This window comes from Oryctolagus cuniculus, chromosome 2 (genome assembly GCF_051225735.1).
Source record: "Oryctolagus cuniculus isolate XC-2025 breed Fujian yellow rabbit chromosome 2, ASM5122573v1, whole genome shotgun sequence".
NCBI lineage: Eukaryota > Metazoa > Chordata > Mammalia > Lagomorpha > Leporidae > Oryctolagus > Oryctolagus cuniculus.
The window spans coordinates 112,509,967-112,537,022 of NC_142868.1; the positions used below are offsets into that span (position 1 = coordinate 112,509,967).

Sequence of the window (27,056 nt, forward strand, 5' to 3'; positions counted from 1 at the left end):
AAAACACATCTGGCACCTTGACCAGCATTTGGCTGTAGGAGCCCGTGCTAGGGCTTGAGGTAGGCCACTGAGCTGCACGCTGGGGAGAAGCACAAGTAAGCTGTTCTGTGTGAGGAAAACGCATCTTGCAGTCTTTAGCAATTAAAATCGCGGTTTAATCCTGGAGTTCCTTTTGGTTCCACGCACAGTGTGATGTCTGAAACCAGTCACAGAGCACGCTGTCCCTGGGAGTGAAGTGCAGCAAAACTGACAATCTCGCTGCCTTGTGTATCAAGATGATTTAAAAATGGGGTCAGTGTGATGTAGCTGAAGTCAGAAAACAGACTGCACTGCTTTCTCCCCTGATTTTTATAAATGCCACCCGGAGAAAATTGGAGACATGAAAGAAAAAAAACCTGTAACCTCAGTTTCTTACCTGAATCTCCCAGCTTTATCCTTGAATTTAGTTGATAAAATTGAGCTCCTATGAGTGCAGTTGTATCTTTGTCATGCAGTAGTTTGTAAAATGTGGATGTGAAGCCGGGTCACTAGTGTTGGCACCACGAGGAGGTAGGGAGCTCCCGAGGGTGGAATCTTCATGAATGGGATCAGTGTCCTTAGGAAAGCGACCCTGGGGGGCTCGCGTGCCTCCTCCACCATGTGAGGACACGGAGAAAAGGCACACCTGTGAGGCGGGTCCACACCACCCATCAGACCGGCCAGTGCCTTGTGACTGCGTCTGGTCTGTGAGAAACCAGCTTGTTCCTAAGCCACCTTAGGTGATGGTGGTTTGTTAACAGCAGCCAGAGCTGAGTCCTGTTGGAAAAGGCATCCACAGTGTCTCTTGTGTTTGTGGAGGTCTGCAATGACACCTGTTGGCACGCCCCGCCTCGGTACAGGAGCTTGGAGTTGGTTCTTTGTCTCACGACGATGAAGGATTATGACGGGGACAGTAAAGAGGGGTGAGCAAAAGCAAGGGCAAGTAGATCTTAGAAACAGACTCCTGCTTGCTGGGAGGGGTCCCCGAGGGAGGGGTCCTTCCAGGTCTGGGTTTTGGGAGCTTGTGTAGGGACTGCATATCAATCCATCAATTCTTGTGCATAGTTCAAATACGTCGGGGGTCTGCTTTGTTTTTTTTTTTCTTCTATGTCTCTTGTATAGCAGTCACATTCTCTTGACCAGTTAACAAACATTAACATGTTGGCCATCTGGGAGACGTGACAGTTGAGACAATTAAAGTGGGTTGTGCCCACCTGATGAGTTGCTAAGCACCTGAGACGTGCTGCTCTGTGGTGTGTTCTGGTCTGACGCCGGAGCCCGGTGGCTCACATGGTTACCTATGGGTATGGGAACCATTGTGCCAACTCTGCCAATCTCTCCGCTTTCTTGGGACAATGTCTTGTTTAATCAGCAGACGGCAGGTTTCACACAAACACCTGGTTCCTTATTCCCACAGGGGCCCTGCCTACCTGCCTGTTAACCCTTCTAACTCGTCACACCCTGCACCGAACCACCTGGCTGGCCTTAGGGGATGCCCACGTGGTGACCTCCCCTTGCCTACGTCGTTGTGAAGCCTGTGCTGCATCTGAATCCTCAGCACAGCCTGGAAATGTGTTACAGCCTCGTGCTTGGAGGAGGAAGCAGAGACCGGGAAGGGTCTGCTTCACTCCTTGTCCCTCAGCCTTTCCGACACTGAACGTTAGACTGTCCGGCTAGTAACGTGACTTGTCATGGTCATACAGTCAGGAAGTAGACAACAGTTTTGTTCCCTGCACATCCACAAGCACTCTGAGGCGGGTGCAGGACCTGGTTAGAGTCTGAGATTCAGTGTTTAGAAATAGGTATGTATGGATGACATCATCACCCTTGTTCCTGGTCGGTGATGCAGAGTATACGTAGTCCCTGCCATGGTTTGAATGCTTATGTCACTTCAAAGCTTTGTATTTTCTTTTTAAAGATTTATTTTATTTATTGGAAAGAGTTAGAGGTAGAGACAGAGTGAGGTCTTCCATCCACTGGTTCACTCCCCAAATGGCCGCAATGGCTGGAGCTGCACCGATCCGAAGCCAGGAGCCAGGAGCTTCTTCCAGGTCTCCCACATGGATGCAGGGGCCCAAGGAATCGGGCCATCTTCTACTGCTTTTCCAGGCCATAGCAGAGAGCTGGATCGGAAGTGGAGCAGCCAGGACTAGAATCGGTGCTCATATGGCATGCCGATGCTTCAGGCCAGGGCTTTAACCCACTGTGCCACAGCGCCGGCCCCCCAAGCTCCGAATATCAACACTTAATTCTATCACGTGCGACTACAAGGCGGAGCCATTAGGAGGTGATTGAGTCTTATGGCTGGGATTAACTTCCACGACAGGGCTTGAATGGGTTCCTCCCTCCCCTCTGCCACGTGAAGGAACAGCATTCAAAGTGCCATCTTGTAAAGAGAAGCCCTCACCAACCAACCTGCTAGCTCCTTGATGCTACCCTTCTCAGATTCCAGAATTGCGAGGAAAAATGCACTCCTATTGTTTAAAAACTGCCCCGTCTGGTATTTTGTTATAATGGCATCCATGATTAATCGCCCATCTGCCAGGATTGCTTCTTCCAAATTTTGGGGAGTTACAGATACGGACTGGACGTGGCTCATCACTTAATTTTCTTGGTGATGACAACCCTGGGCGACACTGAGACCTTAGCTTGCTGCAGGTGACATGATTTAGTGTGTGGTCCTACCAAGCACTTTGCCTCATTGCAACAGAACCTCTACTTCTTTTCTCCCTGTGTTACAGGAGGGTCAGGCTCAGAGCTGAAGAGCTAACCTGAGGTTGGCAGGTGATGGGGACTGAGTGTTTGTGTGTCTCCTAATGGTTGGGTTGAGATGTCATCTCCCAGTGGGATGGTATCGGGAGGTGGGGCTTGGGGAAGCGATGAAGTTATGATAGGATTAGTCTTTGTGAACCCATCCGCATTGGCACCCTCATCTTGGACTTCGAGCCTCCGGCCTGTGATGCACGAATTTCTGTTTACAGTCTACCCAGTCTGTTAGAGCAGCTTGAATGGACAGGATAGCAGGTTTCTTTGGTTAAATAAAGCAGCTGAGTAATTGCAGCTGAGCCTTGAGCTGAACAGATGGCCAGCCTGGCTCCTCCTGGCCCAGCAGCTTGTTGGACCCATCCGTGGTGGGGTGGGGGCTCCTCCTGCAAGACCTTTGCCACCCCCTCACCCCCTTCCCGCCATGGCCTGGGGGTGTAGGCGGTGGCTCTCCAGGAGCCCATCCTGACTGGAACAGTCTCCACGGTGATCTGGGAGTGTGGAGGGTGCAGATGAGGCAGCCACCTCAGGATGGCCCCCTCTGGCAACGACTCCCATGACAGGTGCTGCACTGGTTGGGCTGCCCAGGAGCACGGGCTGCCTGTCTAGAGTTGCTGTGGGGACAGCGTTTGTGCGTGCGTGCTTGTGGCGCCTGCGTGCCAGCCCCTCCATCTCCTCGAGCCCTGCTTTCTGGACCCAAGGTGGATTTGCCTGAGCAGCTTGAGTTTGCCAGCTCTTAGCCTTGCTCTTCTGCCTACCGCCCTGACTGGCCGATAATCCAGGTACAGTGTGGGGCAAGTTCAGGGATGCCCCCTGCCCTGCACACTCCAAGTCTGTCCAGGGTGATTTAGCTGCCGGAACTTCCAGCCTCTCGCGAGAGGGACCTGCTCACGCTTCCTCTGTGCGAGAAGGGAGGGGGGTGCGGCCTTTCCCAGGGAAGCTGGAGAGTCCGCCCCTGACCATTCCCTCCTCCCTCGCCGTGACCACAGTGCCGACTGGCTGAAGTCTGGGGTCACTTCATCATGGGGCCCTCGCTGCTGCCTGGCTGCACGGCCAGGTCCACAGGTGTCCCCTGAGCCTTGGCCTCAGCCTTTCTAAGGCTCCTTAGGTGACTGACACGCGCAGAGGGTGAGAACGAGTGATGATGTGTATGTCCCAGCAGCTGTTCTGCAGACACTTGCCACTGAGTGCCTCTGGCTCTCCATGTACCCCCCGAACCGGCCCACTGCCCCCAGTGGGCCATAAGGGCACAAGGGAACCAGGCTGGTCAGATCCAAGCCACACCAGGTACACAGGACTTCTTGCAGCCCCTCTCCACCCCCAAGTATGCCACCTCTACCTCCTCCGCTCCCTGCCAGCCTCAGAAGAAAGTCAAGACCTCTATCCACGTACCTGAGTGCTTTCCTCCTGGTCCCTTCCGGCCGTTTCCTAGTTGCTGGAGTTTTGCTGTCAGTCTCTGGGTGCAGTACTGCAGTCCCTGCCTCATGCCGTGGTGGTCTCCTCTCGTGTGTATCTTCTCGTGAGGACCCCAGTGGAATTAGGCTAAGGGCCCACCTGATGCCAGGGTGACCTCATGGGCTGCGGTTGAGTTTGACTTGTAATGGTAACAATGTTACATCCGGCGTATGCTTTTGTATAGATCTCCTCTGGAGGTGTTGGGGTTTGAGACACCAGCATATCCTCTTGGGAGACGGGGTGGGGGGATGATAATTCAATCTGTAACAGGTGAGCAGACATGAGCAGGTGCTTCCTGCATGTTTAATCTTCATGTAGGCCTGTGTGATGGGCACTGCCCCTGCTGGACACATGTAGGAGCAGGGACAGATGGAGGTGAGGGCACCTGCCCAAACACAGCTGACAAGGCTCAGAGTCAGGACTTGGAGCCGGGACTTTGGGACTCCACAGCAGTGTCTGACCTCCCTCAGTGGGGCCAACTGCAGGTTCCTCTGGGGCTTCGTGTGGAAGGGAATCCGGCAGTCTTTGGGGCCTTCTCAGGTCACTGGGGGCATAACCCAGCTGTAGGAAACCAGACAGATCCAACAACAACGCTTTCCTGCCTTCTTCCCTTTCTCAATAAAATAAACACCGCCCGTTGCCAGAAGGCTGCACAGGATTGTGAAGTGTGGTTTTGAGTAGGTAGTGGGATTCCACGGGAGTCTTGGGTTTATTTTTATTTCCATTCTTGGTGCACTCTAGGCTCCATTTCTCCTCCCTGGTCTTCGTTTCTCCCCGACACTCAAGCCAGGTATTAGTAGCCACTGGTCATGAATCCTGAACTTCTTTTCTTAGAATAGGGAAGTATTTCTCTGTACGTGACTCTCAGATATGACAAGGGCAGGGTTCCAGTGCTGTGAGATATCCACATTCCAAATCAGTGCCTGGGATTATGAAGTCTGTGTGTGTGTGTGTGTGTGTGTGTGTGTGTGTGTAAGATTCACTTAAGAGGCAGAGTCGCAGAGTGAGAAGCAGAGAGTGAGCTTTACCATCTACTGGTTCATTCCCTAAATGGCTGCAACAGCTGGGGCTGGGCCAGGCTGAAACCAGGAGCCTGGAACTCCATCTGGGTCTCCCACAAGTGTGGCAGGGGCCAAGTGCCTGGGCTGGCTGCTGCCGCATTCCCAGGTGCATTCGCAGGGAGCTGGAGCAGAAGTGGAGCAGCTGTGGCTCCAAGCAGTTCTTGTAGTGGAGCAAAGAGGAGCTTTTGAGAGCTTGGCTGATCGGCCTGTTGAGTATTGCTTGTCTCTTGGGTTTCTGCATGCTGTCGGCCTTAGCTGGCGATGGCCTCTCTGGCATGTCAGATTCTGAACGTAAGAGCCGCGTCCTGTGATGGTGCAGGCTGTGCTCTTGGCGGCCAGTTCTGGCGTCACCCTTGTGCCTGTGTGTGCAGGGTCAATGTCATGGCACTTAACAAGCAAGCACTGTGCACTGGCTTATCTTAGGGCTTCAGAATCTCACAGGCTGCACCAGTTCTTCCTAAACAGAAGGCTTTCAGTACTCAGATTTCAAGGTCAGAGCCTGCAGTGTAAAAAAAACTCTTCTATTAATGAGCCATCCGTGAGTCCGCGGACGCAAATGGTCCCTGCTAAGGCGCATCTGTCTTGCTGCAGTTTAATTTTATTTGCTTTTTCCAATTACTGGCTCTGAGTTTGCTTTTTTCCATGAGTTCTTTGCTCAGGGATGTCAGCAGAGAGGCATCTTGGGGTCAAACAGACAGACTTTTCTAAAGACAAGGTAGGGGACCATTCTCTCCCCTGATGTGTGGCCCTCTCTCCTTTTCTTTGTCTCTGCTATGGTCCCTGTAGGGACCCACTTGTGGCTAAGTCCAGGCTTTGTTGGGGTGTAGAAAAGATGACTGGTTCTATGCAGCATGGATGTTTTCAGGCCTGGTGTATGGTAGCATTGGCCTATGAGGAAGACAAACCGTGGGCAATGGAGTCAGGTTTGTGTTCCTGTTTCTATCAGAGGGACTCTGTCTTCTGGCGGGGGAGGAGGGGTAGCTTCCTTCATTATCTCCAGCTTGCCCTGTTGGCATTAACGACCCCACAGAAGCAAAGACTTGGCAGCTCAGGGTATGTGAGCCTTCTGTGCATGGTGCTTTTCTCTTGAGATGGCAAAGAAACACTGTATCTAATCTTTGAGATTAATGTAGTTACTGCAACACTTAGGTTTCTCGCAGTTCAAGATAAGACCAGGGAACAGGAGCACAGAATGGTCGACACAGTGCAAGTCCCTGCAAGAAGAGTGACAGATGGCCGGCTTTGAGGTGTCGGGTTTCAAGACGGGAATCCAGAGGGAACCAAATGCCAGCCACTTGGAGCTTAAAGAACTGTGTTCTTTGAATTTATTTCAGCCAAAGGTCTCTTGAAACAAATGCTTATTGAGGGCACGCCAGGAGCCAGGCGTGCCAGGTGTCCAGAACTGATAAAGGAGCCTCAGCCCTTGGTTTTCAGTCCCTTGCACGTGCAGTGAAGGTAGCCTGTGTTGGCTGTAATTGTCTTGCAGCATTTAGCTGTGGCAAATTGGATCTAATTTGATGCCTGATGATAGTCTGTAGTTACAGGAGACAGACGGGTTGAGGCAAAAATCGCAAGGAAGTATAGATGGGTAGAAGGAATGGCACACGACCGCCATGCCAGATCCCAGTGTGTTGAACTTGACTTCTGCTATCGGTGGAGCCTGCGGTGGTCTCCCTAGCTGCTGTTGGTAATACCTTTTTCCTGGGGAAGGATCAACCGACTGTTGTGTGCTTGACATGTAGCAGCTGCTCCATAGATTCTTGTTGGGAAAATGGCACAGGAATTGCAATGCGTTTGAAATGCACACAACTGGGTAAGCCTGCGGAGACACACAGAGGTGTGCCTTCTCAAGACTTGCTTGCAGCCTGACAGGCTCCTGGGGGAACCCTTCCCACGTGAGGAGCCAGTATCCAGCATGGCAGCACCGTCCTTGATTTTGAACTTGAGCCCATGAACATGTCCTCTTCCTTCCCTGATTGTTTGAGCTCTGCTATTAATGTCCATTTCGTAAAGGAGACACTCTTGCCTTATTTACTCTATGAATCTCGAATGCCTCCGAGCTCCATTTCCTGCCTTTAATTATGTCCTGGGCCATTAAACACAAATGTGGTTTGCAAGGCAGAGGTGGAGTTGAGGCTGTCTGTGGTCAGGTGCTGTCGGCAGCAGGCTGCGGCTGTGATTAGATTTGGCTGGCGAACTGCTTGGTGCACCATGAGCCTTGGGTCTTGTGGAACAGGTTTAACAGCCTTTCTGAGACTGTCTGAGCAGGAAATGAGAATTCATTGTGTTTCATGTTCAGTCTTGTCTTTTTCCTACCAGTCTCCCATGTGGGAATTAAATAGTCTAAAATCTGTAGCTAGGGGCAGGCGCTTGGCCTAGCAATTAAGATGCCTCCATTCCATATCTGAGTACTTGGGATCAAGTCCTGGCTTCTGACTCCAACCTCTTGCTAATGTGGGCTCCTGGGGATGGGGGGCAGGGTGGAGGGGCAGTGATGACAGCTCAGGTAATTGGGTTCCTGTCACTCACCTGGGAGACCTGGGTTGAGTTCCTGGCTCCTGGGTCCAGCACAGCCTGGCTCGGCACTAGTGGCTTTAGGCACAAGGGTTTGAAGCAGTGGGTTGGAGATCATTCCTTGTTTGTCTCTCGAGTAGAGTCAAACATTAAAAAAAAAATCTGGTTAGGAAAGAGGCTAGAAAAACATATCAAGTGGTTATTGCTAAGTGGTAAGAATTTTCTTCTTTGTGCTTTTACATTTTTTCCAAAATTTCTGTAATAAAAGTGACTTTGTAATGCAGACAAAGATCATTTTCGGGAGACAAATTGAAGCTAGACCTTTTTAGGGAATTTAAAAATTTTTTTTTGTAAGTAGCTCTTTGGATTTGATTTTGGAAGTATAAGTAATATCTTTTGTTTTTTTTTTTTTTCTTTTTTTAATCAAAAGTGGCCGGTTATTCAAACTCTGATGGGAAGTCTACCGTTAAAGTCGATCCAGGTACCAGAGGCCTTGGACTGTTAATACTTGATCCAAGACAGATACTGTCCCAGCAAGATGGAGAAACCAGAAGTGTTTCACCCTGGAGTTTCAGTTCTCTGCAAACAGCAGGCACTGACAAGGGAATTGCTGCCTGTGCCGTCTAACACGGTCACAGTGTGGTTTTGTGACTTTTTGTCTACTTGGCTTAGGGGTTGGGTCCACTCTCCATGGATTTGGGGGTCACTGGCCTCTCAGAAGAGGGCTCAAGGTTAAAACGGGGAAGAGTAGTGTGTCTTGGAAGAGCCTGACAGAGTGGGCAGGGCAGCTTAGCATCAGGGCCACTGGTTGGCTGATACCCTGAGCACTCCCTTTCTGTGGCCTTCAGGGGAGGGGTCAAGAGTGGCACTTTGAGGATTGTCTTGGGCTTGGCAGGGGAGGCGTCTCCAATCTTCGTTTGCAGATTATACCAGATTTTAAAGCCAAGCTCTTCAAGTCTTGGTTCTCTTCTTCTCTCTGTGTCCCTGGCCTGGCGTTGTGTGGACGTGGAATCATCTTCTCACTGAGAAGTTGACAGCTCTGCATAACTGACACTTGGGCAGAAGCCCGCCTTAGATCAGTGGACGACTGTGTGGATGGAAATCCCCAGGGAGTTTTCAGAGTTACATTCCTCCTTCTATCCCCAGCCACAAGTGTCAGTGGGACGTGGTGGCCACTGTGTTTGAAGCCAGCTGTCCCGGTGGCATTGATCCACGGGGTTGTGAAATTTAGAACATTGCGTCATACGAGGAGGCTCACTAGGGCTGAATCCCTACCATGGATCTGAGGCAGAGCAGACAGCTTGGTTCTCATCCAGAGGCTATTTAAAGAGAAGCTAGAATGTACCAGGGATACTGCAGCACATTGTGTTTATGACCTAGCTCTTGGGGGATGGGATTAGGAAAGTGGTTTTATATTTGCTTTTGGAGCCACTGCAGAAATCCCTGGTAGACTGTCACAGGTGGTTTATTTTTTTTTTTTTAAACTGTAGGACATGCAACGTAAAATTGACCATAGGAGTTGCTGTAAAAGAAACAGTTCCATGGTATTGAGCCTCTTCGCATGGTTTAATCATCTCCAGTGTCCAGCTCCAGTGTTCCCTTCTTTCTGTGACATTAAACTCTGTACCCAATGAGGCATTTCCAGCTTTTGACTGAACCCCACAAAGAATTGCCCCTCCTCTCATGGAGGTGGGAATAGGACAGTAAGTCCCCCTGGCTGTTGGAGTTCCTCTTGGCTTCCTGAGAAAGCAAAGGGCCGTGGTGTGACTGTCCCTGTCCCTGGGTATCCGGGACACAGTGGGCAGGTGACTGCCTGTCCCCGGGCTCGAGTTCAGGGCCAGACTCCCTCCTTGGCACTGTCCTTAAAACGCTCCTCTCTGGATGTACGCTTGCTCGTGCACTCCGTCATTCACGTTGTGGGCTTGGCGGGCTCACTCCAGCAGCCTCGATGGGCTGATGGGCACGTGACCTCCCCCCTCCCCCGGCCCGCTGCCGTGTTGTCCACTTGGTCGTAAACACTGCTCATCAGGTGGTTGTCACGGCAGCAGCCTGCCTGCTTTCCTTGCCCGCTGTGGCTTTGCCTGCTGATCTGCTGTGAGCTCTGAAGACAGCTTTGTCGTCTCTTGGTGTAGCGCAGCTGGCTGAGAATCGCCAGGGACTCCCACTGAAGTTTGTGTGTAAGAAGCCTGGTGAAACATCCAAAGCTGGGGCACTTTTGGATTAGGAATTTTACTCTGAGTAGGGTGGGCCCTCACGTGGGGCATGCAGGTTTCTCCAGAAGTTCTCCTGAATCGTGGAAAGGACTTCCTGGGAAGGACTTGTTTTTTAGTTGTTTGTTATTTTCCATGAATATTTTTTTTTTCCTTTTAGTTGGATTTTTTTTTAATTTTATCTTTAAAGATTTTATTCATTTATTTGAAAGAGTTACACAGAGAAGAGGAGAGAGGTCTTCATCCACTGGTTCACTCCTCAAGTGGCTGCAACAGCTGGAGCTGTGCTGATCCGAAGCCAGGAGCTTCCTTCGTGTCTCCCATGTGGGTGCAGGGGCCCAAGGACCTGGGCCATCATCTACTGCTTTCCCAGGCCATAGCAGAGAGCTGGATCAGAAGTGGAGCAGCCAGGACTTGAACTGGCGCCCATATGGGATGCGGCACTGCAGGTGGCGACTTTACCCGCTATGCCACAGCACCAGCCCCAAGTCTGGATCTTTGTTTGTTTTACCCCTTGCCCTTAAGAACAAACACAGTCCTAATATGAAGATAAAAGATGGGGGTGAAACTGGCTCCCTGCAGGGGGCCCTGGTGCCCTGGGAACTGGCTGTCATGGTTGGCTGGCTTGTGTGTCCTGAGAAGCACTTTCCTTGGCTCCAAGAGTTTTCCATTATGGGGCTGCTGAGATAATGTTGTGTCTGAGCCCAAAACCTTGAAGGAAGACCTGCTTTCTTTAATGCAGGTGGAAGGAGACTTGAGGTTTTCAGACTTTGATTAAAATGCTTTCTGTGGGGGTGTGCATTTAGCCTAGTGCTGCAGATCAGAGTACCTGGGTTTGATCTGCTAATGTGGACCCTGGGGGGCAGCTGTGATGGTTCCTGCCCGCCACATGGGAGACCTAGATGGAGTCCTGGCTCTTTGCTTTGGCCCTGGTCCAGTTCTGACCACGTGGGGGCACTTGCTCTCGATGGATCTCAGAAAGGAAAAAAGGCTTTTGGTGTGGGAAGTAGGCGTTGCTGTATTTTTAGAATAGGTTTTGTTGGGTTGTGGTGCTATTGCTGGGAAGAGCTCTTTGCCACCGCTGCCTGAGGGAGGTACAAGGGTCATTGAAGAGGCGATGAAATCCCCAGAGCCGAGAGAAGACTCCTGCGTGACCCTGTTTGTCCCATGTCAGTGGCTGTCATCTCATCTTGGACTCAGTACCTCCACGTGCGTGTGCGTCAGATCCAGCCAGGACAAAAGAATCGCAGCATTATCACTTAGGAGCAAATTAGCAGGCTCATATTTGGGCCCTAATTCTAAGACTTGTCATTTGACATCTATCTAAGCCAGGGTTGTTATTCTAAGAGCCTAAAAATAGGGAGTGTTTTGCTTACGGAGACGCCAGGAGGATTTTCCTGCAGCGCCAGACAAGCCATATGGCGCGGCTGCCCAGGGGGACTAGTGTGCCCCTGCAGGCTGTCCCGCAGCCCCAGTGAGGGCCTGCTTCCTGGGGACAGGTTGAGTTGCCCAGTGGGGGCTTGTTGAGGCGGGGGGTGGGGGGAAGGTCTGTCTGGGTGTGGCTGGAACATTTCTGAAAGCAATCATTGCCCCTGTAGGACATCGGAATGGGAACCAGGAAGGTCCAGTGTTGTCACGTAGGGCTCGGAGCCTTCAGGATTAGATAGGAAAACGTGCCCCTTGTGGGTTAAATTTGGGGATTCCCTAACCCTCTAGATGAAGGAAGTTTCTTGTTTTCTGGCATAGGCATCTGGTCTAGTGGTTAAGCCCGTGTCCCCTGCCGCAGTGTCCTGGGCGTGACACCTGCACCTGACTTGAGCTTCTTGGTAAGGCACACCCTGAAGGCAGCTGTGATGGCTCAAGGCACTGGGTTCCTGCCCCTCTGTGGGAGGCTCGGATAGAGTTCCTGGCTTCTGGCTTTGGCCCTGGCCCAGCCCCACCTGTTACAGGCATTTGGGAGTGAACCAGTAAATGGCAGCTCTTTCTCTTTGTGTCTCAAAAAAACTCTCAAAGAAACATTAAGGCTCATTGTTTGTGTTGTAAAGTTCTGTGGGTTTTTTTTTTCTTTTCTCTTTTTAAAGACTTACTTATTTGAAAGGCTGAGTAATGCATGGAAGAGGGATCTTCCATCTGCTGGAAGCCCTTTCCAAATGGCTACAACGGTCAGGTCGAGGTCAGGTTGAAAGCCATGATCCCAGAAGTCCATCCCAGTTTCCCACTTGGGTGGCAGGGGCCCAGGTTCTTGGGCCATCTTCCGTCGCCTTCTCAGGTACGTTAGCAGGAAGCTGGGTTTGAGGTTGAGTAGCTGGGACTTGAAATGGTACTGCCATATGGGCTGCTGGCATCGCAAGCAGCGGCTTATGCCCCTGACCCACATCTCCAGCCAGTTCTGTGGACTTTGCCAAATGCTTAGTATCATGTCTCCACAATTACACAGAAGAATCTCATTGTCCCACAATTTTCCTATGTCTGATGAATTTAACCTCCTTCCCTTGGCAACTTCTGTTTCTACCCTTGACATAGGTTTGCTTTCCTCTTTTTTTTTTTTTTAATTTATTTATTTGAAAAGCAGAGTTAGAGATAGTAGGAGAGAAAGAGGGAGATCTTGCATCTGCTGGTTCACTTCCCAAATGGCCTCAATGGCCAGGCCAAAGCTAGGAGCTCCATCCGGTCTCCCATGTGGGTACAGGGGCCCAAACATTTGGGCTATCCTCCACTGCTTTCCCAGGCCATAGCAGAGAGCTGGATCAGAAGTGGAGCAACCAGGACTCGAACCAGCGCCGGTATGGGATGCTGGCATCACAGGAAGCGGCTTAACCTGTTACACCACGTTGCTGGCCCTTACGGTTTTCCTCTGCTGGGAGTGATTGGAATCGCATGGTTTGTAGCCTTTTCAGGAGGACCTCTTTGACTCAGCAGTATGCATGTAAGCTTCCTCCATGTCTCTTTATGATAGATTTTTTAATCATGGAATAAACTCCATTGAATAGATGTATCAGTTTGGTTGTCCATTCACCTGTCAAAGGATGCTGGTTGCCTCCGGTTTTGGACAACTGGGAGTAAAGCCCCTCTAAGCATGCATGTGCAGGTTTTCCTAGGACACAAATGTTCAGATCACTTGGGCAAAGAGCCAGGCACGTGACTGCCACGTGGTATGAGTAGATCATGTCGAGTTTTCTAAGACTACCAAACTGCCTCCGTCCATCACTTTGCAGTACCAGAAGCAACAATTGGGTTCCTCCTGCTCCACATCCTCATGAGTAATTGGTGTTGTCAACTTCTTAGGTGTTGGCCATTCTGTTAGCTATGCTGGCTTCTTGTTCTAACTTGCAGTTCCCTGGTGACAAAGAATGTGGAACACAGCTTGTCATATGCTTTGGTACCATCTGCATGTCCTCTGTGCCGAGGATCTGCTTAGATCTTTTGACTTTTTAATTCAGTCATTTGTTTTCTTACGTCATTTTACAAATTCTTTGTATATTTTAGATACAAGTCCTTCATCAGATGCATATTTTATAGATGGTTTCTCTGTCAGCAGCTTGTTTTGATTCTCTTAAATATGTTTAATAAGAAGTTTGTAACTTTTTAAAAATAGATTGCTTTGAAAGGCAGAGTGATAGAGGGAGAGACGGGGAGACCTTGCATCTGTTGGTTCACCCCCAAGTGGCTGCAACAGCTTGTGCTGGGCCAGGTGGAAGCCAGGAGCCAGGAAAGAACTCCATCTGGGTCTCCAACTTGAGTTGCAAGAACCCGAGTGCTTGGACCCTCATCTGCTACCTTCCTAGGTGCATTACTAGCGAGTTGGATTGGAAGCAGAGGAATTGTGCCGTGAACCAGCGTTTACGGATGGATGCAGGCATTCTAAGTTGTGGCTTCAGCTGTGCCGCCACGCTCAACCCGAAGGGAGATATTTCAATTTAGCTTCATGTATTCCTTCTCTGACACGCTTCCTGTCTGTGGATCCGGGATGCTGAACTATAACACTTTCTCAGTTGGAAATGAGTTTCCTTGGTTTTTGTTCAAGAAAGTGTTTCTCTGATTTTGAAGGACAGTTTCACCAGATGGAGAATTCTAGTTTGCTGTTTGTCTTTCAACACCTTAAATATTTCACACTACTCGCGTTTGCCTGATTTCCAGTGAGAAATGCTCTATAATCTATGTTGCGCCTCTTGTGCTGGTCTCGTCTCCCTCTCTACCCCCACCAGCTTCCTTCATGATTTTTTTCTGTCTTTGGTTTCTGCCACTTGACTAGGATATCACCAAGGTTTTAGGTGTCTTTTTATTATCTAATTTGTTATATTTATCTCACTTGCTGTTCTCTGTGCTTCCCTGGAACTAAATGGTTTGGTGTCTGTCTTGATTTGGAAAATTTTTGGCCATTACTACTTCAGATAACTTCTGGCCGTCTGCTGTCCCGGGTATCTAACCTTCATACCTCTTGGTATTGTTCCACGATCGTCGAGTGTTCGATCTGTTTGCTTTCTAGTTTGGGATATTTCCATCGACATAGCCTCAGGCTTACTGATTTTTTTTTTCTTGGTGGTTCCATTCTTGTGAGCCCACCATCAAAAGCATTTAAAATTTTTTTTCTAGCACTTCTTCATTCTGCTTTAGAGTTTCCATCTCTGCCATATTCCTCATCTGTCCATGCAGATTGTCTACCTTTTTCATGAGAGCCCTTAATCTAATCAGTTATTTGAAGTTTCCTGTCTGGTAATTCCAAGATCCGCATCATGTGTAAGTCTCAGATCTCATCCAGGCATTCTCTTTTCAAGCTGTGCTTCTCTTGCCTGTTAACATGCATTTGTGATTTTGTTGCTGGAAGGCAGACATAATATGGATGACACTCCATACCTTTTTTTTAAAAAAAAAATTATTTATTAGAAAGACAGAGTAGCAGAGAGATCTTCCATCTGCTGGTTCACTCCCCCAGATGGCAGCCATGGATAAGTGTGGATCCGAAGCTGGGAGCTTCTTGTTGGTCTCCCACATGGGTGGAGGGGCTCAAGCACTTGAGCCATCATCCTTCACTGCTTTCCCAGGCCTTAGCTGGATCAGAAGTGGAGCCGCTGGGACTTGAACCATCGCCCATATGGGATGCCAGTGCTGCAGGTGGCAGCTTTACCCACCACGCACACCAACACCATATCTGAGTTCTGTATCCGTGAGTGCAACCAGTCTTGAATTGAAAGTACTCCTGGGGATCAATGCTATGGCACAGCAGGTTAAAGCCCTGGCCTTCAGCGCGCCAAAATCCCATAAGGGCACCAGTTCGAGTCCTGGCTGCTCCACTTCATGTCCAGCTCCCTGCTGGTGTGCCTGGGAAAGCAGCAGAGGATGACCCAGGTCCTTGGGCCCCTGCACCCACATGGGAAACCTGAAGGAAGCTCCTGGCTCCTGGCTTCAGATTGGCTCTGCTCCGGTCCCTCTGGCCATTTGGAGAGTGAACCAGTGGATGGAAGTTGGTCTCAGTCTATCTGTCTCTCTCTCTCCCTCTGCTTCTTCCTCTCCCTCTCCCCCCCCTTCCATTCCTCCCTCTCTGTAACTTTTTCAAATAAATAAAATAAATCTTAAAGTACTCCTTGGCGTAAAGAATTGGCATCATCTCTACTGAAAACTTAACATTCTTTGCTTGTCATTATTCCCTAGCGCACATGACACAGCAGTGATTTTCACAGCCTTTCCATTGAGTTAGGTATCGCAAATCATCCAGAGTTGATCGTAAGCGTGTGGAGTGGCTATGTGTAGGTTGTATGCAAATGCTATGCTGTCTAGTTTAAGGGACCTGGACAACTAGGGATTCTTGGTATCTGGGCGGGAATCCTGGAACAACCCCCTACAGACGCCGAGGACAATTACATAGTGCACTCTAGGAACTAAGGAAGTAGTCTTTTTACTGTGAGTTTTGTATGCTGGCCATGTCTTGGGCTGTAGGTACCAGTGGTTCAGTTTACTTGGGTGTCTCCACATCTCTATGCGCTCATGTCACTGGACTACTTCAGGGAGGACTCCTCCGGTCATCGTGCGGCACTCTGAGATGTCAGCCACTGTCATCGTAGCCTGCTGGTGTGGTGGCCAGGTGTTGGGTAGAGCAGGGATTGCGTCATCCCATCAGTAACGTTGCCTTGAGTGGTCTTTGGCAAGTGTGTCCCTCATGCCCTTGGATAAGTGAGAAATGCCCTTCCCTAGCTGGGGTAAAGTTCTGGTAAGTTCTTCCCTGGAGAGCTGGCCCTCCTCATGGAGGATGTTCTCACTGCACAATGATGACTTCTCTCTAGGAGAGCTGTGAGAGGGTCTCCACGTGCTCTTCATAGAACCTGGTGAGGTTCCTGGTGTTAAAGCCTATTGAAGAGGCTGGCGTTGGGGTGCAGTGGGTTAAACAAGGTTAAGCCACTGTCTGACACTAGCACCTCATGTGGATGCCGGTTCGAGTCCTGGCTGCTCTGCTTCAGATCCAGCTCCCTGCTGATGCACCCAGGGAAAAACAGCAGATGTTAGCCCTGCAGCCACGTGAGAGACACGGATGGAGTTTGGCTTGGCCCAGCCCTGGCCATTTGGGGAGTAAACTAGCAGATGTAAGGTCTGTCTCTGTCTCTCTGTCTCTCAAGTGAAAGTCTTTAATAAAAATACTAAAGACCTATTCAAGTTTAGGGTCCCCTTAAGACCTTGACAGTGAGGAGTGTCTCTCCCTCCGCCACCCCCAGAAATTGGTCAGAACCACCACTAAGTGTCCCTGAAGTCGAAGGCCTGAGTGGTGTCTGCACCAGGAAAGCAGAACGCCACATTGACTTTGTGGATTCTCCCTGCATGCTCCAGATGTCAGGGTTGTGGCTTGATCTGTGCTCCCAGTTCTCTGTGTCCAAGAAGAGCTCTGGATTTTTCAGTTTGCTGGGCTTTCTCTTGGCGTAACCGTGGGCGGGATGACCTGCAAGCTCTCAATGTGTTGGGATTGCAGCTGGTGGTTCCCGGAGACTACTGGGTTGCTACCCGGGGTTTGCCCTATTGCTGTTAGACATCCTGACCTTTGCAGGAACCCTTTGGGGAAGAAGAAAGGCCACCACTCCTCGCGGTAAAAAGTCACCACTTCTGTCTTGGGTGCTCTGAGCTACTGCACACGCTCCTTACTTCCTCCCCTGGATTGTGTCTAAGGTCTCTTAGGTTTTTCTCTTTACCAAAACACACGTGGGTTCCCCAGCAGCTCTCATTGTGGTGGAAAGTCCCCAGTGTACGTGGCTGTGGGCTCAGTAGGGGTTGTTGGCCCCTTTCTAATAGGCAGCATGTTGTTTTTATCAGTCCTAGGCAGATAGAACTTAAATCCTGTCCCCCTAATCTCCCCTAAGCTGCGGCTCAGATCCTGTGTTAAAGTGGCAGCCCCATTTAGCCAAGGTTCTCAATCACCTGGAACTCGGGAGCAAACCAAAGGGCAAGAACTCTGAGCGACTTAAGGAATGATGGCTGTAAATACCCATGCACCCTTGCTTCCTTTCCCTAGGGCCATTAAGTGGTGGCAGATCCAGGAGACTGTAGGGGTGAGGTGTGTGGGGAGTTGGAGCCTGGGCAGTGGCAGCGGGGGTGGGAGGTGGGGTACTAGACATTTGCTGGGGAGGACAATATTGGCGGCAACAGGAGGATTGATCCAACAAGTAATGAGAATAATATTAATGGAGGCCAGGTTTCTCGGTACTGGAGAATAAAGTTGCAAATATAGAAGGAAATCGGAAAGAACACCACCACCATGGTTTAGATTGTGCTTGGAGATTTCAGTGTGAATTCGGTCTCTATGTATGGATACATATAAAAATACAGATACAGGCACATGTGTGAACACTTCTGTAGGCATGTGTGTATAGAAATGCGTGTATATATGTATAAGAGGTGTCTAAGAAGTTCATGGAAAACCTGTACTATGAAAAAACTGTAGAAGTTTCCAGTTTTCTTTGCACTGAAGTAGTTTTTTATTGTGTTTTCCATGATTTTTTTTTTGAAGTACCCTCATATAGACATAGACATATGTCCCCTAGCTCTGTCCGTTGAGGGTCCACACATTCACACTGAGCACATTGGCTTCTAAATACCATTCCTTACCAACGGAACCAGAACTCCCTGGAGAAACAGCTGACCCTAGGGCTGGCACAGGGAGAGTTCAAGATGAAGTGGGAGTATTTTATGATGCCGGAAGGTAAACAGAATCAATGGGACCACGTCCAAAGGGCGGAGAAACCATTGCTGGCCAGACTTGACACAATTTGAGCATTAAAAATAATGATAGTAATTCATTGGGTAGAGTAGAAAAACATGAGACCATACTGATATAAAGACATGGAAAATGGAATATTTGAGGAATGGGACATGTGGTTTAAGAGTATACTGGTTCTTCTCTCTCTCTCTCTTTCTCTCTCTCTCTGCCTCTCCTTCTCTGTGTCACTCTGACTTTCAAATAAATCTTACAAAAAAAAAAAAAAAAAATGGGGCCAGCGCTGTGGCATAGTGGATAAAGCCGCCGCCTGCAGTGCCGGCATCCCATATGGGCACTGGTTCAAGTCACGGCTGCTCCACTTCCAATCCAGCTCTCTGCTCTGGTCTGGGAAAGCAGTAGAAGATGGCCCAAGTTCTTGGCCCCCTGAACCCACATGGGAGACCTGGAGGAAGCTCCGAATGAACTTGACCAGGGATGGGACAACTTGAGAAATTTGCTGCTACTTTTTAGGCTGTGAGGAAAACGACAGAACATAACTGCATTGTTGCCAAAGATTTGCAACCTGAATTTTACCTTGACAAAACCTCAGACAGACCCGAACTGTGGGCCATGCTTCAGAAAAAACCAGCCTGTAACCTTGAAGTGTCGAGGTCATAAAGACCAAGACATTGTTCTGCCGACTCGGCCCAGAGAGATGGGACACCTAAGTGCACAGTCTGAGTCTGGGCTGGCTGCATTACAGCAAGAGGGCAAGAGGACATTACAGACAGTCCCAGGCATGGCGGGGTTAGAATGAGTGATTTTTCCACTCTGCAGTGGCGCAACATGGTAAGTGTTCAGTAGAAACCACACTGTGAATTTTGAATTCAGGTCTTTCCTGGGGCCGAGCAGTAGTAGGGAGTGCAGCTCCTGGCCGGCCCTGCAATCAGGAGGGCGTGGATGGACACCCCCCATACCCCTCCCCATACCTCCCACACACATCCCCCCCCCCACACACACACACCCCACACACACTCCTCCCCTCCCAGTGTGCTGGCTGCTCAGCGGGCAGGTGTCTTCGGCTTGATGAGTTTACCAGGATCTACAGGGACGTCTGCCAACGTTTGAATGGGATCTGCTAGTCCAGGGCAGCAATGTGTCAGGGTTAGTTTTCTAAGTGTGTTGGTTGTCTCGTGGATCTCTCTGAGGATGTCCTTGTCTTTATAAAATACACGCTCCAATGTCCTAGGGATGGTGGGTTGTTAAGTCAGTAACTTTCTAATGATTCAATTTCACGTTTGAGTTGTTGTTGGTTTTTTTTTTTTTTTTTTTTTTTTTAGTAGCAAAATGCACTTGACTTGCTCAGGGTAGTGTCCCGGTTCCGTGTCAGGTGGGGTGAGAGGGATTCGTGCTCAGAACCCTCTGCATTTCCAGGCAACACAGAACTGGGGAGGAGCGGATGGCTTTGCTTTGGCCTCTGGTCCATTAGTGATGCCACCCATCCCAGCAGGATGCCAGCCTTTCATTGCCTTAGGCATCCATGTGTCTGAGCAGGAGTGAAGGATTTGGATTTTTTTTTTTTTTTTCCCTCTTAAAAGAACCCTTAGGGAGTAGCAGGGGTTTTTTCCACCATATTTGTCATGAGGTGCATGATGGTAAAATTCTAGCCAACAACGCTTACGTGGTGCCTGTCATGGGTTGGGCAGTAGCCTGGCCACTTTGAATGCCGGGTACCTTAACTCTTGGAATTCTAGTGACCCTACGCTAATCTCCTGTGACTACTTGGACTTATGAATGGGGATGCTCAAGTGTGGAGAAGGTGATTGGCTGGCCTGTCGCACAGCTCAGGGTGGCGGAGCCGGGGTTCGGACAGGGCAGTGCCACTCCAGAACCCCTGTTCGTGTTCGTTTGCTGGGTTGTAGGTTGTGGTGGCTTTCCTAGGGGAGGTCCCTGGGCCAGTACCCCACCCCCTCCTTGGTGTACAGAGTTACTGACTCAGCAGACTGTGGTGCTGGGTGCCAAACGCCAGGCTCTCATCCAGGTGCTGGGGACGCGAGGGTGAGGCAGCCGGAGCCCTTGGCCTCCTCGAGCTCGCGCTTTGGGTGGCGAGTGGAAGAAGCGTGTCTGAACCGTGCCGTCCTGGCCGTGGGCTGTCGCAGCAGGCAGGACAGCACATGCCGGGAAGCCCCCGTTCTCACAACTGCTCCTCTCGTCTCTCTCCAAGGTCGCCTGGTAGGCGCTCTGGATGCGGTCCTGGATTCCAACGCGCGGGTCGCTCCGTTTCGAATTCTACTTCAAGTTCCCGGCTCCCAGGTTTATTCCCCCATAGCATGTGGTGAGTTACTGAACGGATCGGACGTTTACTGGGCCATAGCCGCTGGTGAGTTTTGTTCCAGATGGAATATTGCAGACCCTAAGGTGTACGCATGTTGAGCGCCTGCATGTCGGCGGAGCTTGAAGGTAACCCCTGGAGACCCTCGGCAGCTTCCGGAGTTCTCCATCGGCTCCCTCCCTCCTTCTCTCCCTCCCCGCCCCCCCTCCCCTGGTCTGTCTCTCTGTCCCTCTGTCCCTCCGTCTCGTTCATAACCACCAAAAGCACACCGGGGCTGTCAGCTGGGGCCGCACAGCGTGGGCATGCCAGGCTTCTGAGTGGCGTCTACCCGGGTGTCAGGTGTGCACTGAGCTGTTTTCCTCGCAGTCTCGTTTCTGAGTTAACCAGTGTGCTCCTGGCTGTGCACACGTGTTGTGGCAGTGTGGGGCAAAGGCCGAGGGTGGTGTCCAACTCGGTCCCTGTTAGTGCTGAAAGCTTGGATCCTTCGGACTGCACGGGAGTCCTCCTGGTGAGGTTCTGTCCCTCCGCCTCCCCCTCCAGCTCCTCTGGGGCTGGGAATCCTCACCCCATGAGAAACCTCTTTTACTAGAAGTAAAAATCACAATGAGTTTTTTTTTTTTTTTTTTTAAAGAAAATCATCTGTATAATCCTTTACCCAGAATTAATCTTCTGCCTACATATACACCTAGGGGCTTTTTATTGCGGGTTTTTCTAACACTGTATTTTTTAGCTATCATACACTTTGCTCATCACCACGTGTCCTCCATCATCACTGGATCCTCCCCACCATGGAAAAACACAAAATACGAAGAAAATTCACGGACTTTGAACATTCAGAAGTTGGTTACCCTTGAAAAGTACAAAGGAGAAAATCCCAGCCCAAATCCGAGCCCCCCCGAAATGACCTCCTGTTACGGGAGGAAGCATCGCCCAAAAGACGTGCCAAGGGTTTAGTCAGGGACCAGCAGGGCTACAAAGATGAACAGAAGTCATTTTAACAAAACGCAGCTGTCCTGTAATGCTATTTTGTAATCGAAGCATGCAGTTAAATCTCAGTAAGAGGGCAGATACAGAAGTGAAACAAACAACACAAATGTTAAACTTCAAATAAGGGTTTCTGTAGCAGCAGAGGTAATTTTCTGGAAGGGTCATGTGAGGATAAGGGAAGAGATTTCGGAAAGCAGTCTAAGGTTAAGATTGTGGCTTTTGAAGAAAAAAACAATGTTTCAGTCTTGACAATGCTGAGGGACTCTCCACCCTACTGGACCCGGTGCCAGCATTATTCTCTCCTCTGCTTCCCTAATCTCTCGGGTCACGAAGCTTTGCTGTTCTACCTTCTGATTCCCACGTGGGCCTGCCACCAGGCCTCTGCCATTGTTTGAGTCTGTTCTCTAAGTTGATATAATGCCTCTACTCGAGTATGGGCTTCCAAGTCCAGAATCTTTTATTTTTTTTTTGGTTCACCTCGTTGGGTAGATTCTTGTCTCTCCCACCTCCCCCAGTAATGTCTCATGCATGTTCTGTGCTTTGAATCTTTTCACATTTGGAAGTGTCTGCTCCCCCCACACCTTTGAAGATTTATTTATTTGAGAGAGAGAATCATCTTTCTCCTGGTTCACTCCGCAAATGGCCACCAAAGCCAGGGCAGGATCCCAGAACTCCATCATGCTCTAACGTGGGTGACAGGGGCCTTAGTATTTGAGCCATCTCTGCCCCTTTCCCAGGCACACTAGCAAGGAGCTGGGTTGGAAGCAGGGCAGCTGGGACCTGAACCAGCATTCTGATATGGGATGCCTGCATTGCAAGTGGTGGCTTAACCTGCTGGACCTCAACACTGGCCCTACCCCTCGCTTTCGGATTTGTGGTACTTTAGCTGGGTATGATAGTCGGGGCCACAACCCAGAGCACTGGTCATTGCTTCAGGGCCTTCTGTGTTTGACAGACAATAGAGGGGTCTCGGGCTGCTCCAATTTTCTTGTTTTATTTCTTTCCTTGTAGATGATGTACTTTTTGTGCATGTAGGTCTATCACTGAAGATTAATACATTGGGTAGATTTTTTAACAGCTGTGGGCACAATGTGTTAAAGTTTTCTGGAACGTGATGCATTCTTGCAGTTTGTAGATGGATTTCTTTCCCCATTGCAGGAGATTTTATTTCGTATTTGTATTGTATTTTTAAATGCACTTTACCATGCCATTTATTGAATTCTCTACTCGAAGAACACTTTATGTTGGATGAGCTGCTTCATTTCTATTTGCTTGCTTTTCTTTAATTTAGCAGTTTATTAGAGCAAAGAATGACTCCCGAACTCAACACCCCCGAGAACCAGGAGAGGCGCAGGTGCTCACTGCCTGCCTTTTCGGTTGTACTCTGTTCTGTTCAGAAGGCTTTCTTCCCATTTCATGGTTGTTTTCAGTAGGCTTCTCCTTTGTTTACCAGTTCTGTCCTTTTATGATGCCCACTACATCCTAGGCCTCCAGTCTCCCATTCCGTCTCATTTGTGAACCCTTGCTTTGTTTAAGTCACACTCTGTTCTTGTTCCTGGAGTGTTCCACTTTCTTGTGCCTCTGGGAACCTCCTCTTCTCTGTTCTCTTCTGCTGGCAAGTGTTTGCCGTGCTGTGTCTGCATCTCTGTCTCGTGCTTGGGCGTCGTGACCCCCAGCCAGGAAGCCGGGACCCCAGCTTCCACTCGATTTTGCAACACACAGGTGGGAAGGGGGCGAGGAGACAGGGCAGACCCTGAAGAGCATGGACGTGGTGCGTGTTTATGCCGTTTATGTACTCGTACATCAGGGTTGCCTGCCGTAGAGTTCGGAGCAGCTTCCCTGGCTCCCTGCCGACAGCAGCCAGCAGTGTAGTACACCCAGCAGGGTTAATGTCTCGGGCCCTGTCTTTCTGTGGAGCCAAGATCAACTGCTTTTAGTTTCACTCAGCCAGGTTTTTGCTGTGGGCCTGACAACAGGCCAGATCTGTATGTCCTCCACCCTCTGCTGTCAACTTGTCCACACAAAGCCCCTGGAGTAGGAAATGACACTTCTCAATGTGCTTTTCTTGGGTCAAGGAAGAAAGAATTGTGAGTGTGTTTATTATGTCTTGGGCCCATGATACGGATTTAGATAATGAGTGGCTTCTGGGAGTTCCTTGGGCGTCATGCACTGTGTTAAGGGCTCACCATAGTTGACATTTTATTTATGTCTTGAGCATTGAGAAAAGGTTCCCTGCCCGGAGTTTCAAGTCTGAGATAAAGCACAAATAAGAACAGTAGGAAGGACCTGGGGTGGCCCCGGCACTGGGGTAGGGACAGGAAGAGCCGCCTATGAGTGTGATCGGTGTGTGCACTTGACATTGTTGACTGCCTGCCTGCCAGGGTGGGGAGGCCTGGGAGAGCCTTGCAGAATACAGGTTCCCCCTCTTAAAAGGCAGAGGCAGAAGAGGTAGGTAGATAATTTCACTAGTCGACCGTGTTATCTGTGCCATAAGAGATCCGTGGTGGGGACCATGCTTGGCAGATGGGGCAAATTGTTCTCTCGAACTTGACGTGGACCGAGGAGTCCCGAGTCTGTACGAGGAGTGGCTTCCGTGGATGGACTGGAGTGGGTGTGACCCATCAGTGCTGTCCTTTAACTTGATTTGTGGCTGTCCCTCCCTACCCTACCTCCACCCCCGTGAAAATAAACATTTCCTAAGAGTCTTGCTCGCCACAGATCCTCCGGTGACACGCGCTCAGCACTCTGTGGGTCATGAGTGGGTGACTAGGTAGAAGGTCGTGGAGGAGATGGTGACGAGTGCTTGAGGCTGTGGCAGGGCAGGGGAGGCACAGGGTTGCGTGTGAATTACAAATGAGACTGCCTGGCCCCTTTGTGATAGGCCAGGCCAGGGATATTCTCGGACCAGGCATTGGCCTGCTTTGAACGGTTGTAGAATTCGCAAGATGGGAATCTGTTTTCTATCTTTACAATTTTTTTTGTTCTGATAAAATGTATATAATACGACTTCTACCATCCTGACCATTTTTTTTTTAAATAGAAGATCTGTGTCTTGAAAGGTGGAGTAATGAGGGAGGGGAGGAGATACGGAAAGAGATCTTGCATCTGCTGGTTCACCCCCCCTTCCCCCACAAATGGCGGGAGAGCTGGGCCTGGGCCAGGCTGATGCCAGGAGCGCCATCTGGATCCTGCCACATGGGTGATAGGGACCCATCTCCTTGGGTCATCTGCTGCCTTCCCGGGCACATGATAGCAGGAAACTGGCTCAGAAGCGGGGTAGCCAGAACTTGAGTTGGCACTCCGTTGTGGGGCACAGGCATTGCAAAGGGCAGCCGTCACCCGCTGTGCTGCAGCGCCAGCCCCTCTCCGTCACTTCCAGCGTGCACACGGACACTGTTACACGACCGTCGCCACATCCATCCCTGGAGCGGTTTTCTTTCCTATTCCGGCCCCCGGTGAGCGCCGTCCTGCCATCTGTCCCACGCTGAGTGCCTCCTGTTGGTGGAGCTGCATAGTGTTTGTCCTGGAGTCACTGGCGTCTTGCACTTAGCGCAGGCTTCAGAGCCCCTCCGTGTCGCAGCGTGTGTCAGGATTCCCTTCCTTTTTGGAGACTGAATGGTGTTCTGTTTGTCTGTGTTTGTGTTGGAATCGGGTGTCCAGTGACTGCAGCATGAGGACATGGAAGGACGTGGTGAGTCAAAGCAGGAGTGCAGGGGGCCAGTGCTGTGGTGCAGCGGGTAAAGCCGCCACCTGCAGCGCTGACATCCCGTACAGGCACCAGTTCGAGTCCCAGCTGCTGCAGTTCCCTGCTAACGTGCCTGGGAAAGCAGCAGAAGATGGGCCGTGTTCTTGGGCCCCTGCACCCATGAAGGAGGCTCAGAAGAAGTTTCTGGCTTTAGACTGGTTCAGCCCTGGCTGCGAGGCCACGAGGGGAGTGAACCAGCAGATGGAAGATCTCTGTCTGCCTCTCTGTCTCTCTTGTACTCTCTCTCTAACTCTGGCTTCCAAGTAAATCTTAAAGTGGGGGAGGGGGTGGTTAGAATCCCAGAAGCACACCTCCAGCGAGGTCAGGAGAAGAGGGGAAGAAAGAAGGTGGCAGCAATAGGAGAGGTCAGGGGTGGGGGGCCTGGACCCCAGCTTGCCAGTGGCCAGGCTGAGTTGGTGCCCAAGTTGTGGAGAGTTGTTGGGGGTCCTGGCGGGAACGTGGACACGTTGCTGCCCTTTTTCTCTGTCTGATGGTCCCAGTCACAGCACTCGAGGTGCAGGCCGTGCTGGTCAGTGCATTAGCTGTGGGCGTTCCTGTAGGAGATGGCGCTGTCTCCTATTCCTGTGGGTAGGGGACGCTCAGAGCTGTCACTGTGTTCTTGACACACACGTCATCTTCTGGACCATAGCTGTGAGCACTGAGGGAGTTGCTGTCCTTGCCCAGTTTCCGGGAAGCAGGATAAACCCAGGCAAGCACTACAGGGCTTGGCATTATCTGCCTACATCCAAGTGTTGAATTGCTTATGTAGTAGTTTGCTTATGTGGTAGTCCTTTTACTGTACATCAGTGGAGTCCTGAGGGTGCACTGTGTCTTCTGGTTACTGAAAGAGGACTTTTAAAAAATTAAAACCTTACTTGTGGGGTGGGGAGGAAGGGAGTGGGGGGAGAGAGAGAAAGAAACATCCTAGCAACTGCTGGTTTCCTTCCCCAAATGCCTGCTAGGGCTTTGGCTGGGTAGTGCTGAGCCAAAGCTGGGAGAGCCAAGCACTCAATCCAGGTCTCCCGCATGGGTGGCAGGAACTGATGACTTGAGCTGGATGCCACTGTGTTCTGGAATCTGCATAAACAGAAAGCTGGAATTGTGAGCTGGAGCCAGGACTCAATCCTAGGTACCCTAGTACCCTAATGTAGGGTGTGTTGGCTGCTGCTTTTTTTTTAATTAAAGATTTATTTGAAAGGTAGAGATACAGGGAGAAGGAGAGACAGACATAGATCTTTCATCTGCTGGTTCACTCCACAAGTAGCTACAATGCCTGGGGTGGGCTAGGATGAAACCAGGAGCCTGGAGCTCCATCTGGGTCTCCCACGTGAGTGGCAGAGACCCAAGCACTTGGACCATCTTCCACTGCTCTCCCAGGTACACTTGCACCCATGTGGGAGACCTAGAAGAAGCTCCTGGCTTGATCCTGGCTCAGTCCTGGCTGTCGAAGCCATTTGGGGAATGAGTCAGTGGATGGAAGATTTATTTTTTCTCTTTGTCTCTCTCTCTCTCTCTCTCTATGCCCCCCACCCCGTAACTCTGCCTTTCAAGTAAATAAGTATTAAAAAGTGTATGGAAGGATGTGCCTAGGTATATGCAAACATCACACAAATATATGCAAATATTACACTTATATGCAAATAACATGATTTTTATATAAACGACTTGAGTGTCCCTAGAATTTTGGTATCATGAGGATGGAGGGAGTGGTTTCTTGGAACCAGTCCTTGTGAGTGCCAAGATGTGATTATAGTTTGAAAAACCTCAGTTAATAGTTTAGATTTGGAAATTGAAA

The 27,056-nt window shown here is 50.1% G+C and overlaps 1 protein-coding gene across 13 annotated transcripts in view; it reads left to right on the plus strand.

Annotated features, from left to right (window-relative positions):
- The window catches only part of TBC1D8 (TBC1 domain family member 8), a 131,092-nt gene that overhangs the window by 31,226 nt on the left and 72,810 nt on the right, over positions 1-27,056 (plus strand). For 6 of the 13 annotated variants that reach the window (XM_051835506.3, XM_089327480.1, XM_089327481.1 and 3 more), the window contains one exon: positions 20,422-20,532. The exons of 1 other annotated variant lie outside the window; for it this stretch is intronic. In XM_051835506.3, the coding sequence (XP_051691466.2) occupies positions 20,422-20,532 (111 nt within the window). Of the gene's footprint in view, positions 1-20,421; positions 20,578-20,633; positions 20,658-27,056 lie in introns of those variants that run through there. 6 more of the 13 variants (XM_051835502.3, XM_089327477.1, XM_089327478.1 and 3 more) reach the window with 4 other exon arrangements.